This window comes from Ambystoma mexicanum, chromosome 5p (assembly GCF_040938575.1).
Source record: "Ambystoma mexicanum isolate Mex_15411 chromosome 5p, UKY_AmexF1_1, whole genome shotgun sequence".
Lineage (NCBI taxonomy): Eukaryota > Metazoa > Chordata > Amphibia > Caudata > Ambystomatidae > Ambystoma > Ambystoma mexicanum.
The window spans coordinates 419,886,549-419,901,628 of NC_090930.1; the positions used below are offsets into that span (position 1 = coordinate 419,886,549).

The window sequence follows — 15,080 nt, forward strand, 5'->3', positions numbered from 1 at the left end:
GAGGAGAATCTCAGTCTTACTGGCATTAAGGCAGAGATCATTGGTTGCGCACCACTCCTGGATGGCGGACAGTCAGATGAGAGAAGAAGAGGTGGTGGAAGGGAGCCTGAGAATGAGTTGGGTGTCATTCGCATAGGATGGAATGTTGGGGTAGAGAGTGGCAATGCGGTGGGCAAGAAGTGCCATGTATTGGTTGAACAGCCAGAGAGGGAGGTTAGACCCCTGGGAAACACCACATCTAGACAGAGATCAAGGAGAGGAAGGACCCAAGTTGGACCTGGGAGGGTCAATCGGAGAGGAAGGAGGTCAGCCAATCCAGGGCCTGATCGGTGATACCCATGTTATTGCGGAGACGGTTGAGCTAGATGGCATGGTTGACCGTGTCAAAGGCAGAAGAGAGATCAAGTAAGATGAGGACACATGGGATATTGGAATCAAGGTTGGAGAGCAGGTCTTCACTGATGTTCAGGAGAGCAGGTTCTGTGCTTCTGGCAGCTCTGAAGACAGACTGATGGTCATGGAGACGACCAACAGAGATAGCCAGCTTTTCCAGGAGTTTGCCCAGGAAAGGAGTGATGGAGATTGCACGATAGTTGGCCGGGGAGGAAGTGTCAGCAAAGGGTTTCTTAAGAAGTGGGTGCACAAACGAGTGCTTCAGGGAGGAGGGGAAGACTCCAGTGGCAAAGGAGTGGTTTCAGAAATCAGCCATAGCAGGAGCCAGGTTGTCAATGTGGTCTTTGATGGTTTTGGAGGAACGAGGGCGAACCTGTCTTGATGAGACTTTCATAGATCAGACTTGTCTAGAAACCCCATCTGGGGAGAACAGGGGAAAGGCAAAGAAGGAGGGAGGAGGGATGGCCAGAGGAAGAGCGGGGAGTAGAGAGAGGAGGAGGAGGAGGAGAGGAAGAGAGAGGACAAGATGTCCTGAGTTTTACAGATGAAATGAGAAGCCATGGCCGTGCAGAGGGCCTGGGAGGGGACTGGAGAGGTAGAGACTGCAGCAGTATTGGCCAGCTCCTTGCAGATTTTAAAGAGTTCGGCCGAGTTGTTAGAAGCTGCAGAAACGCAGGCTTGGATGTGGGCCCTCTTCTTGGTGCAGACAGAGTGCCGGCATTGCCTTTGGAGCAGGCGGCAGGCCAGTTTGTCAGAGAATGTCCCGGAAGTATGCCATTTCCTCTCAGTCACCCTGCACTTCCGTTTAAGAGTGACAAGATATGTGTCGTACCAAGAGTTTCACTTGGCTTTGGGTTTCAGGTGGATCCTCATGACAGGGGCAAGAACAGAGAATCAGATTTAGCAGAGTGGAGCATGGGAAGGGCTGTGTCAGGGTGTGAGTCAGCTGAGGAGGCAGAGGGGGGTGAGAAAGTAGCGGCAAAAGCCTCAACTGACATATGCTTCATGGGTCGGATAACCAGGAAGGTAGGTGGCAGTGCTGGAGTTGGCTTGGCCTGAGGGGTAGAGAGGGTGAGATGGGAGGAAAGGAGAAAGTGATCACTCCAGGAGAGAGGAGTGGTTAGAGGGATCGAAAGGGGAAGGTCTGAATATAGTTTCATCAAATCCATTGAACTTCTGCAATCGAGAGGACTGCACATAGACTAGATAGCCACTGACAGTCACATTTCAATTGCCAATGCCATGCGAGAGCAGTTACCAGACAAAGCATCAATATGATTTATGGCACATAGCAAAATCCATTTCGAAAGAAATTACAGCGGCTGACCCCGTGAATGATTTATTCCAAATATCTACTTGCCATCCCGTGAATTGACGCATGGGGATTGGAATTGGCTTATACCATTCCAAATACAAGGGCAGACCTACTAGTTTGTGCCCTACGTGCTGAAGAAGGTCTTGAAAACCAAAGACAGTCAGTTCTGTTATATGTGGACGAAACACGTGTCGACGATTATGTGAACATTCTGGTTAATCAACTAATCAGCTAAAACACGACACCCGAAAATAAGGACTGGGCCAAAATAACACTTGTTATAACTACTGTTTGGAAATACTTGTATTAGGAGAACAATACATTATGTATAATTTGCCAAATTTGTTTTTTTAACAAATATGAATGAGTGAGTTTGGGATTTAGGATGAAAGTTGAGTTTATGAAATATATGATGATGAATTGTTACTTATGTTTTTAAAAACAATACATACAATGATGTACTATGTGTTTGATTAAAATTTGTAATATATTTTTTGAATAACCCGTGTCATCTCCATCCACCTTTTGTTTTGTAAACTCTATATACCTTACCTGAAGGACCAGGGATCTAGTGCAGGTACACCCCTTTATTTTGAACCAGATTACGTTTGGCTACACTGCCCATGTGGAGCTCATCCGGAGCATCTTGTGATGTCAGCATTCGGGTCGGGCGAGCCGAATCAGTGCCACGAGGGCACCTGAACTTAGGGCGATAGATCAACGGATAAGAATAGCACAAGATGCCGGTACCCAAGCCGTCGTTTCCGCATGTGTTAAAAGTGAGAAAAACTCAGGTAAGTTGCAATGGAAATGTATTTAATAACGATCAATGTATGCTAAGAAATACATGCCCGATCCATTAAGCCAATAACATTTCTGACCGAACTTCCCCTTTAACATTATTAAAATGAATGTACTACCCATATACCTATAAATGTTTCAGATGTTTCCTGTCCAGGTGCCAGACGATTTCTTTAAATCCCTGAAGAAAATCTTATTAGATTTCCATTAGGCTGGGGACAAACCCAGAATTGCTTACAAGACCCTTGTATTACCCAAAGATACGAGAGAAGAACAAGTTACTTACCAACTGGTAACGTTCTTTCGACTGGATGTTCCTCCAACGTATTCCTCATCTTTGATATTCTCATACAGCTTCGGCTGCATCAGAAAGAATGTTCTCGGCAGAGGGCGCCGTACGTCGACGGCATCGAGTCTATTTCCCTCGAAGGCCTCCATCGAGGGTTACGTTATCTGGTGTACAAGTAGCACGTGCGGCGCCCGTTGGCCTCAGTTCTGTTTTCCCCTCCTGTTAGTTGTTAGTTTAGGCAGATGGTAGGCAGCCCTGCGAGAGCTGAAGTAGCAACAACATAGGAAATTCTACAGAGGGGTAGGATGGGAGGGCGATGAGGAATACGTTGGAGGAACATCCAGTCGAAAGAACGTTACTAGTTGGTAAGTAACTTGTTCTTCGAATGGATGGTGTCCTACAATGTATTCCTCATCTTTGATAGACTCCCAAAGCAGCATAAAGAATTTGGTGGAGGGAGTAGAATCTTGAGATTCATGGTATCTTACAACGCTGCCTTACCAAAGGCGACTTCCTGAGAGTGGGAAGTGTCTATAATACTTTGTGAAAGTATGCATTGAAGACCAAGTTGCTGCATCACAAATTGATTTAATAGGGATGCCCTTTTAAAGAACCGTCGAAGAGGCTATACACCTGGTCGAGTGGGCTCTCAAGCCTTCTGGCGGGTCCTTACCAGCCAAACTGTAGCAATCTGAAATGTAAAGTACAATCCATCTTGACAGGTCTGCTTTGAAACCGCTTAAGCCAATTTCCTTCCGGTGTATCCAATAAAGAGTCGATCATCTACTCTGAGCTTGGAGAGCCTAGAAATATAAAAGCTTAAAGCCCTTCTAGGGTCCAGCCTGTGGAGTCTTTCCTCCTCTTTACCAGGATGCGGCAGAGAATAGAAAGCCGGCAGGATGATTTTCTGATTCAAATGGAAATCAGACACGACTTTAGGTAAGAAGGAGAGTTTCACCCTCAACACAACCCTATCCTTGTGGAACACAGTATAGGGTGGCCTGGAAGATAGTGCCTGCAACTCGCTCACTCTACATGCAGATGTTAATGTGACCAATAAAATGGTCTTGAAGGTTAGCAACCTCAATGGGCATAAGTGGAGCACACATCAAGATCGCAAACTGGAACTTGAAAAGAAGAAGGTGGGAATACATTAGTAAGCCCTTTTAAGAATTGAAACACCAAGGGAATTTTAAAGTAGGGTCTCAGTCCTATGTCCTTTTCGGGGATCAAAAAATATGGGGAATAACAACCTTTGTTCCTCTCCGCTACAGCTACTGGTTCTATTCCACCTTTCTCTAGCAGGGTTAATATCTCCTGCTGTAGGAGCGGATCTGGAATCAAAGAGCGTTTCCCCGGTGGATTGTTGTGAGGCTGTGTTAAAAATGGAAGGCAGTTACCTTGGGCTATTGTTTCCAGAGCACAGGCATCTGAAGTAATGTCTCGCCATTCTTAGAGATGCTGTGACAGTCTGCCTTCCACTGGTGTTACATGACCCAAGCTCTCAAAGCGGTTTTGAGGCGGATGTTGCAGCTGCTGATGGCAAGGAAACTGCAGCTGGACCCGACTTGGCACTCTTACCTCGTCCACTACAAGGGATTTTTCTTTGGCCTGTTTGACTGGCCATTCCTCTCGTCTTTCCAAATGAGGAGTAATAACGATAGGATTGTTCCCTCCAAGATTGTCCAGATGAACGAAAAGGCTGAGGTTGCCCAACAGCGGCCCCTAAAGATCTGGCAGCCGTTTGAGGTCTGTAACCTCTCAACGCTCTCGTCAGCCTTGCTGCCAAAAAGGTGAGACCCGTCAAATGGCATGTTCAGGAGACAGGACTGCACATCTGGTGCGAAACCCGACTTCCGCAACCACACAAACCTGCGCATTACTGCGCTTGCAGCCATGGACCTGCTAACACTGTCTACAGTGTCCAAACCAGACTGAAGGGATTCACTTATGGCCTCTTTGCTATCTCGAACGATAGCTTGGCATCTCTCCCTTTCCTCCCCTTCTGGTATGTCCTCCGCCGCCATGGAGATGCACTCCCACAGAGTGTATGAAAAACTGTCCCAAGGCACATGTGGGTTGGCCGATTTTAGGGCCATTCTTCCCGCAGAAAATACCTTGCGTGCCCATCCATCCACACGCTTGTTGTCCCTATTCAGCGGGATGGTAGGGTATGCCACTTTGTTAGATGTAGCTGTGGCTGCCGGGACCACCAAACTCTAGGGAATGGGGTGTTTGAACAGATAGCAGAGTTGCTATTGGAAGGGCGGTATTTTCTAGTAAGGGACTTAACCACAGCTGCAATAGAATCCGGGGACTCCCAATTCTTGGCGTACCCTATTTTGCAAGGCCACATGGAAGGGTAAAATTGGGTCAGTAGGCAGACCTTGATCTAGAATGTCTGTCAGATCATCCTGAATAAATTGAGCTGGTGGTCTAGCCCATCCTAAATAGTCTGCTCCCTTTGACATCATCTGCCGGTAAGAGGAATCGGCATGTTCTCCCGGCTTTGGTTTGCCAAATTCAGTCTTTGGCGATGTATCTACACCACTAGCATTATGTAGCGTGTCAATGAGGTATCTCATTTTACACTCTTCAGAGATCAAACACTTTGGTACATTAGGAGTACCAAACTCCAGACCAAAAGCAACTACCTCATCCTCAGATCTTTCCTGTTCTTCAAAAATTGAAGATAAAGATTTAAAGAATTCCTTTCTGGGCAAAGGTGTGAAAGATCTTTCAAGAGGAGTTGGTTTTGTGGAAGGTTATGTTTTAGTCGCTTTTTCTTTTGCTGCAACATGCTCAGAGGACTGAGTTGGAACCTTAGGAAACTTCAGCGCCGATGGCTTCAGTGTCGCGGTCGACAAAAGCGCTGATGGTGTCGATGAAAATGGTGCCGAAGGTGGAAATGGCGTCAAAGGCAACGAGGTTTTGATGACTAACTTTGAGGATTTCGCCTTAAGAGTGTGCAGAGCTTTGGACGGCGTCGAAGACCTCAAGCGCGCGTCCCGGCTTGAATGACTCTTCTTTATCGGAGACCTCGAGGGCTCACGATTGGTTCTCCTTCGATCACCGGGGCTGAAGGGTGCACGAGTGTCGGTACGGGAACACTCTCGATCGGTTTCTAAGGAAGGCGCGGAGCGAGGCTTGGCCTTCTCAAACACTTCCACCATTTTTAAACGAAATGCTTCCCATCCCTCAGAAGAAGACTGTTTAATGGGGCATCTAAACTTACTTGGGGATTCGTCTGACGACGATGAAGATGGTGAATGGTGGCATTGTTTCTTCGCTCTTTTTGTCAAAGACGAGTGGCGGGAGCCACTTCGGGATCTCAACCTTCCTTCCTTCCTTGCTTCCTTTCGCGTCAAGGGGAATTAACTAGACGGTCGAGGATCGGTCGGATTTAGAATTACGACCCACCTGCAATTTCCCCTTCCTCTCTCGCAGGGCTTTACCCGTCATCGCAAGACACTTCGAGCAGGCCTCCGTGTCGTGGTCTTCTCCCAGGCACCACAGGCACGATCGATGCAGGTCTGTGATCGACATCTTAGAACTGCAGTCCTTGCACTTCTTGAAACCAAAACGAGGGATAGTTGGGGTCGATGAAGAAGACATCTTCGATGATTTTTATGAAGAATGGAACTGCGTAGCAGAAAACAGAAAAGAGGAGCGCCGAGCATTTCAGTGCTGGACTGCCAAAGTGGTTGGGACCAGACTGATACGCAAATTGAAATTTTTGCTCTGTGAAAGGAACACCCAGTTAAAACGTGGTTGTAGACCCTACGAAGTGGGCACGTCCCCATACAACAGGTTATTTGGCAGTGTTCGTTCTCGGTAGAGGGGCTCCCAGTCTTTTTGTGAATACCTAAACAAAACCGGAATAGGGATTAGTAGACTTGTTTGATTCCTGACACTATCTTGCCAAACATTTTACTCAGGAAAATTAATCCCCTGTTATTCGTAAAAGTTTTGTGGTAAAAATACACTAGACCAGATAGCTGGTTCATTATTCGATGCAGAACTGCGAAAACAATACTGCTATCAGCACTGAGAGAAGACCCATAGGGCAATTACTGAGTTAAGGGGGATTTACAAGTAGGCATGTGATGAGGCAAGGCGATGGCTGGGAAAACGGGCCTTTGGAAAAACATGAGCAAGCAGTTACGAGTAAAGACAATGAGAATGCTAATGTTCCAACATCGGGATGACTTTCTCCGCGCTCATACCATTTTAAGAAGTCGATCAATTGAACTGCATGGTAAGTTTTTTTCAGACTTCTATGATCCGTAAAGACAAGTGAATTTGCCTTTTCTTCTTGGAGAAAACAGCAATTATAGAAACAGCTCTTTTGGTGCCCCATTTTCATATGCGTACTGAACAAAATTAGGCATAGAGGGATGATTCCAAATAGTTGGCAATGTGCCCTGGCAGTGCCCATTTTCAAGAAGGGATACGTAACAGTAATATCAGCCCATCTCCCACTTGATGGGCCATCAAACTATTTTGGAAATCTAATTCATGTAAGATTAAACATTTGGGTTGTGGAGAGCAACATCCTTGCCCTTTCCCACTGTGGCTTCAGAGAAGGGGTTGAAATTGTAGGACAATTAACTTGTACAAGAAATATTATTCGGAAGACATTCGGTACAATGTATCGCTGTAGCTGGCTTTCATTGATCTCTCTACAGCTTTTGACATGGGTGATAAACCAAGGATGTGGGAGATCCGGAAGCCATGGGGATCCCCCGCCCACTGCTTAGAATTGTGAAGATATCACACAAAGCCTTGTGTAAGATTTGGAATGGATGGGAAAGTACAAAATATTGGTTGACTGGGGTGTTGGTAGGTGTATGTGCAGGACCACCTTCTATACAATCTCTATGTTAATTCGTTAGAAGAGGCACCAATTTCAAAAAATGGAGATGTGCCATGAATTGGAGGGCAGCCAGTCCCCTTGGTGAGTTCTGTGGATCATATACCGTCCTCCATACCAGAACACACCCCGACCCATCCCAAAAAGCACATCAAGAGCAAATTGATGGCTATGCAAGCTTCATCTCAGTCAGGAAACAAAGTTCAAAGTTTAACAGCTCCACGTTGAAATGTCTGGTTCTACGCAGAAAGCTCTGCTCAGTAAGCCCTTTTGTTCTGAACTGAAAAATGATTGAGCAGGTTGAACACTTCACATACATAGGAATACTGTTTACTGAGAAATTATCAGATGAAGCCAACATTTATTATCAGGCAGTTCACATGGCACAATCTAATGGGGTGATATAAAGAGCCACAGAATGTATTCAAAACAACCAATAAGGTCGCTCTTACACATACATCAGGATAAACCCAAAATCAATTGATTTGTTTGGATGGAGCGGATGTGTGGCACTACGAAATAAACACAACAGTGCAGGCGACTGGAGATCCGTTCTTTAGAAGACTGCTTTATGTGCTTAGTTCCACACCAAATATCTCAGAACATAATGATGTTCATACGCCTCTATCTCCATGGAGAGTAGATGTAAACCTACCACATTGTGGGGGTCGATATGGAGCAAACAATCTGCCATTTTAACAAGGCTCATTCTTGAGGACTCACTGCAATGTCACTTTTGTACTAATGTGCCGTGGATTTGCCACATTTAAAGCACAATTATGAAAGCAAGACGCCCCTCATTATTGAGCACTCCCTTGTAAATCCAAAAGTGACTGGTCCAGGGTTTGTAATATAATCAAAGAAATGGATAGGGAGACGGGAGAGGAAGTAGAGGTAATTATGAAAAATTATATGCTACATTGCATTATTCTGGACGGATAGAACGTTATCTCACTTGGTTCCTGAATGTAGAGCACACAGGTGGCTCATTAGGTTCTGATTAGATGTTTTCACCATCGGGGTACCACCTAGCCCTATTTCAGAAATGTTGTCTCTGGGTTGAAGAACCTGCAATGAATTTCATTGTACTGTCTCACAAATACACGTCAATTTGTTCAGTGACAATGTTTTCTTTTTGAATTTGAGAGGCTTCAGGCAATATCGAATAGCATTGATGTCAGCAAAGGATCCCTGACAAACAGTTGCCTGGATCTTACAACGGTTCCTATAAAATGCTATTTGATTAAGACTGAAAGTAACTTGCTTCTTTGTTTCCATGTAAACATGGTTTATAGTTTATGCCAATTTGTGGCTTTCACAAGAATCTTGATAAAGATTGGCATAGAATTTGAAATGTATGTCGGCATGGAGTTAGGGCACTGGTATTTACTGCTAAATGAGGGAATAGTGGGAAATAAACTGTATATGGTAGAATGGTAACTCATCCTGTTAAAGGAAATGAGGAAATAAACAGGCATAGCCAAAATTTAGAAAAACATGTTTTAAGGAAAGTTTTCAAAAAAGCTTGTTTTCCATTAAAGTTTAAGACAGAGGACAACATCCTCTTACAAAATATTTTGAAAGTCATTTTTCACACCAAAATATTTTCAAAAATATTTTACATGGAATCATTAAAATACATACCTGTAAAACCACATGCTTCAGCCAGTAGGAATGTGCTCCAAGACATCAAGAAGAACAGGCCTGTCTCCAGCAAATGGAACTCATGCAGCTTTGTGAACTTGGTCACTTGATATGCTGTTAAGGTCCACAATATATGCCAGTAAACCAATCTTGCTCCCATATTAGTTACAAAAATGATTTCAGATTAACTGAGAAAACAAATGCAACAGATGAAGAATTAAAGAGCAGTAACATTCAAAGGATATTAAAGCAGTAACTACGCCTGTAGTTGCTCCCATTGCAAAGGATCCGCTGAATATGCCAAGGAAAATCCCAATAGATTTAAACATTGCAGATACATCCAATGTCTGACTATTTTCTCCTGCTGGCTGGTATGCTACTATCGATCTAAGAAAAAAAATATATATATATTAGCCATTTAAATCATGTAAGAAAATGTAGTGTTGAGCATTACAGTTCACTGTGAAGGCATGCACCGGTTTATGCCCTCTCCACAAGTATAAGGACTGAGGAAAGAGAATGGGGAGGATATGAACATCTGGTTTAGCCCAAGGAAGTAGTCCTACAATGCTACTGGAACACAACCCACTGACTGTTGCAATTCTCTGTTATTATATTCACTGAGCGCGGACATAGCTTCAAGAAGCAACAATGCGCTTTACGCAGGTATACAAAAATACAGATACACAACAGAGCACTTTACAGAGACAGTACAAATGCATAGCTGAGCGCTTTTCAGAGCTAATAGAACAGATATACAGCAGGGGTATGATACAGAGGGGCACAGAGGAGGGGTACAGCGGCACAGGGTGGCGGGCGCAAGGCATCTGGTGCCGTGGGGGGCGATGTGGTGGCCTAGGTGTTGAGAAGCTACTCCTTGAAATGTGCATCTTGAGTTCTTTTCTGAATTGTAGGAGTGTGGGGGCAAGTCTGATGCCGACGGGAGGTTTCATTGTGTTGGGGCGTAGGCAGAGAAGCCTGGTTTTCTGGTCCTGTCCTTTTTGCAGCAACAGATTTCAAGTTTGCATGTGTCCTGGCTTCTGGTTGTGCACTGTCCACCAGATATGCCGAGTTTCTCTGCAAGGTAGCTAGGTGGCTTGAGGGCGACTGCCTTGTAGATGATGCATCAAGACTTGAAGGTGATTCGTGCGCACAGTGGGTGCCAGTGAAGGTCGAATAAGGCCCGGGGTGATGTGGTCGTATCTGCGTAGAACCTTGATGAGGCCTGCAGCCGCATGTAGGACACTTCTCAGGGGCACAAGGGAGGACGATGGGAGGCCTTTGAGGAGGGCATTTGCCCCCATCTAGGAAGGATCAGACCAGTGCTTGAACAGTGGATCTAAAGATGGCCAGAGGGAGGAAGGGCTTGACTTTCTGAATTAGGGAGAGCTGATATCAAGCTGTCGGAGGTTTATTTGCTATGTGTGTCTTGAAGGAGAGGCGTTTGCAGATGTGGAAGGTGAACTCGGGTGTGAAGCCCTCAGGGTTCATGGTTAATAGCCAGGTCTATATGTCTGGGTGTTCAGTGTTGTTGGTGAGAAATATGAATTTGGTCTTGGAGTGGTTGATAGGAATTTGGTCTTGGAGGGGTTGAGCTTAAAGTGTGCACCGGAAATCCACTGGATCAGCGAGAGGCAGGTTTTGAGCCTGTGGATGTCCTTGATGGAGTCCATCTTGAGGTATAGTTGTGTGTCATTGGTGTATTGGTGGATGTTGTATGTGGCTTCGAGGTTTACCAGCGGCTTCATGTATAGATTGCTGATCACTGTGGAGAGGATGGAACCCTGCGGGACTCTGCAGGTGACAGGTAGCATTGGCGATCTAGAGGGGTCCATCTGAACAAACTGCTGGTGGTTGGCGAGGTAGGACTTGAACCTGCGTAGGACAAGGTCGCTGGTCCCCATGCGCCGATGTAGGGTGTCCGTGAGCGCGTGGTGGTCTACTGTGCTGAAAGCATTGGAGAGGTTGAATAGAACCAGGAGGCAGGGGTAGCCGTCAAAGATGTGGAGGGCATTGTCGACCACCTGTATGTTTGCTGTCTCCATGCTACATCAGGGTCTGAACACGGAATGGCAGGGTTGGGTGGCAGATTGGCGCAGTGCTTGACCGCTTTGAAGTGGGCTGTGCATTTGTTGTCGGCTTCTGCTATGGGGTTCTGATAATAGGAGGCCTCGGCTGTGCTTATTAGTTGCTCGAAGTTCCTTGAGGAGCGCCAGGTCAGCTGCAGTCCTGGAGCGGCACCATGTTTTCTTTTGCTTCCCGAGGACTCTTTTTGCTGAGGTTGCGTTCTTGCGTGTACCAGGGTGCTGACTGTTTCGGTTTGCAGGTGTGCTGTTTCAGAGGCGCGTGTCGGTCGATATATGCTGAGAATATTGTGTGGAGTGCTTCCTGTAGAGAGTCACAGCTTGGATGGGGGTGTTCAGTCCATGTGAGGTGGAGGTTGGCGAGTTCTTCCATGAGGGCTTCCCGCAGGAAGTTCTTGAAGAACCTGATGGTTTGTCTCATGGGTATCTGCTGGGAGTGCTTGTCTAGGGTGGTGTGCAGGATGTTGAAAGGCACGGCCAGGTGGTCAGACCAGTCAAGCGGGAGGAGAGACCTGTAGTGAGGGAAGGCAGTGCAGTGATCATTAGGTCAAGGATGTTACCTTTCTCGGGAGTTGGATCTTACATTGGTGTGTGTCGAGAAGGCAGAGGAGAGCTTGCTTCATCCGTTTAGTGGCATTGTTGCTCGAGAGGTTTAAGCCACCTAGGAAGATGATGTTGGTGTGCGTGAGGGACATGGTGGTGACCAGGTCGGTGAAGTCTCCGATGAAGTTGGAGTTGGGTTTGGGTGGTATGAGGAAGGCATGGTATCACAAGTAGACACTAACACAAGAGTAGTACATTTCAAAACCTTTATTGATGGTTTAAAAGGGGTTGGACAACTCCTATCTTGCCCTATAACTAAGAAGGGACTGTTCTCAACCATCAAACAAAAAGAAAATACTGTCCTAGTCCGTCTTTAGTCAAAATAAAATGGTCTGTACTAATAAACTTAATGCCTGCCCTCTTTCTAATACAATAAATGTATAAAGGGAACACATAATGAAAAAAGGAAAATCAGTGTTCAAAAGAAATGTCAGTATGGCCGAGTAAACTTCTTCACGATACACTCTGGCTTCGGACACAAGGAGGCAGTTCATTTTATGGCCCAGGGCCCACTTGGCCTTCCACAGTAATAGAGTTCAACAAAAGTTCGTTTCCTTCTGGTTACCACAATTCAGTACAGGTTTCCCTCTGCCAGGCTCAAACCTTTCAATCCCAATTTGTGGGGTTTCCTTCCCCAAGCTTCAATCACACCTGCATAGCTTCCCTCTGTCGGGCTCAAGCCCCCCTTCACTTTCCTTCCACTCTCGAAGACTCAAAACTACAAGGCTTTTGCTCTTACCTCAGGATGACCATTTCAACCTCCTTTCCTCAACCTTTCTCTCCAACACCAAGGCTTCTTGGTGAATGTGGTTTCGAGCACAGTACTTATTTCAAAGTTAAAAGATCTCTCTCTCATCCAGGTTTCCCTCTGCCAGGATAAAACCTTCAGGTTTCCCTCAGCCGGGAACAAACCTAACAATAGTTCAAATCTTCTATCTCAGTTTCTTTCTCTTCCCACCGCTTCTACGGCATGCAACATTTCACAGAGACTTTTGATTAGGCAATCTTCTTTCGCCGGACCACTCTGAATTTGTATCTTTAATTCACAGTTCTTTACAATGCTCTGCTTTCTCTCGCATCTTATCGGCACACGCGCAACCTTCATTCATCGACTACTGTTGCCGTCAAGTTTCATTTAACACAGACCTGACTTTCACTGATTTCATCAACACACCAGCTGTTTAAATTCATTTTCGTATTTCGCGTCTTTAATCCTGAAGTAAAGGCTGATAACTGCTGCTGCACATCCCCAACTTTGCCGTTCACCAGGGAGAGTGGTTGGTATCCTTGAAACACAAAAGAGGTGCGTCTCTTCTCCCTGGCTGAGTTTCCTTGCCTTTTGGTGGTAACAATCTCTCACCAGGGTTTCCAAGGTTTCCAAGGTTTCTCCGTACCTCGGTTCCGCCCCTCAGCCTGTCGCTCTGCTCCACCTTATTCGCCGTCACCCTGGGAGAACTGCTCCTTGCTCTGAGTGTGTCTCAGTGTTCCACCTTTAACCAGGGGCTTACCCTGCCTGATCTTATTAGTGGGACATGTCCCATGTATAGTACTCCTTTTGGTCTCACCCAGGTGATCCTCCCGCACTTGTCCACCCCCAGGGTATGGATACAAAGGCGATGGCTGTTGTAAGGAAGAGATGGGATCAAAGTAAGACAGAACCAAGTGATCACAGTTCAAGTGTGTTTATTCAACTGCAAAATGGGTGAGACAAAAACCTAAATCTAAGATAGGAGCAAGCTACGACCATGGCCTAATAATAATACTGTCCTTGTGGAGGTAAGAGAAATAAAAGGGCCTATACTAAAAAAAGAAAACTATTGCCGATCCTTACCACTATAGTACAAAATAGTGTGGGATAATGTTCACAAAAAGAAAGAAGTGTTCACAAAATGTTAGGCCATGGGCCTCCCTTCCCCACGTTTTTAGCACGGGACAAGGCAGGTCACTTGAGCACAGCACACTCAAGGGCTCCTCGGGTAAGAGGTCACAATGACTTTTACCAACATCAGGGCCTTCTGTGCCCAAGTGTCTTTAACGCAAAGCCTCGTGACTTAGAAGACCAAATGTAGCATACACAAAGAAAGGTTCCTTTCTCAATATTCACATAGAGTGATTTACTCTTCACTCAGGATCCCCCCCCAGCCAGCTCTGATCCTTCTTTCACAGTTAGCCTCCCTCAGTTGGGTTCAGACAAGCTTCAATATGTAGGCATTCCTCAGTCGGGTTCACGTTTGCCCCAACCATCTTCTCGGGTGTTACTCTTCACCCAGGATCACCCTCATCCAGACTCAGACCAACTTCAGTTTACAGACAATCAAAGACTTTCGAGTGTACACGAGATTTAACGCAACCTGCTGCAGGACCACTTTCATTTTACAGTTCAACAATTCTTACCCGCTCAGAAGGGAGGGGGTACCAAACAGAGACCTTCGAGTGAGCACCCACGTAGCGCCGGACCACTCTGTATCTTGTACCAATCTTAGTTTCACAAAGTTCAATTATGTTCAAGTTCTCTTTCTTCACACAATGTTGCCACTTCCAACTGTGAGCATAACACAGGCCAGTCTGCGATCAGTTTCTCCAACTCACCGGCTGTGCTGAACTCGTTGGCGTTGCTTTGCTGTCAGAGTCAAGGACGGTACCACGATGGCAATCGATTCTCCCTGCCCTGGCCATCAGTGCGGGAGGGCCCCATGTACCTTTGACACACGCGACACCGTTCGGCAGCTGCAATTCACGGTCTTCTGTTTCTTTTCTTGAGGCTTCTTAAAAGACGCAGTTCTGGGTTGTAAAGGGCAAGGGTAATTCCCTCCTTTCGTCCTCTCAGATATCACAGCCTTTCTCCTCGGTTAAAATTGCGGTCTGAGGATAGCTGCTTCCTCATGCACTTGGCCTTGATCAGAGTGTGCTTTCGTGCTCTGCCTTTTATTCATGTGGGGGAAGTGTAATGGGAGTCAGGTGTGTGTAATTATCGGTAATTGCCTAACTCTACCTGACCCTTGTGTTGGAACATGGCAGTTATACGGCTCTGGTGTTAGTATGTTGTTCCCCACGATGAACTCCCAGTGAGAAGGTGTT

The 15,080-nt window shown here is 45.9% G+C and overlaps 1 protein-coding gene across 1 annotated transcript in view; it reads right to left on the minus strand.

Annotated features, from left to right (window-relative positions):
- The window catches only part of SLC9A6 (solute carrier family 9 member A6), a 906,904-nt gene that overhangs the window by 352,835 nt on the left and 538,989 nt on the right, over nt 1-15,080 (minus strand). The window contains exons 7-8 of the mRNA XM_069612818.1: nt 9,561-9,702; nt 9,316-9,421 (exon numbers count right to left, since the gene is read on the minus strand). Of these exons, the coding sequence (XP_069468919.1) occupies nt 9,316-9,421; nt 9,561-9,702 (248 nt within the window). The remainder of the gene's footprint in view (nt 1-9,315; nt 9,422-9,560; nt 9,703-15,080) is intronic.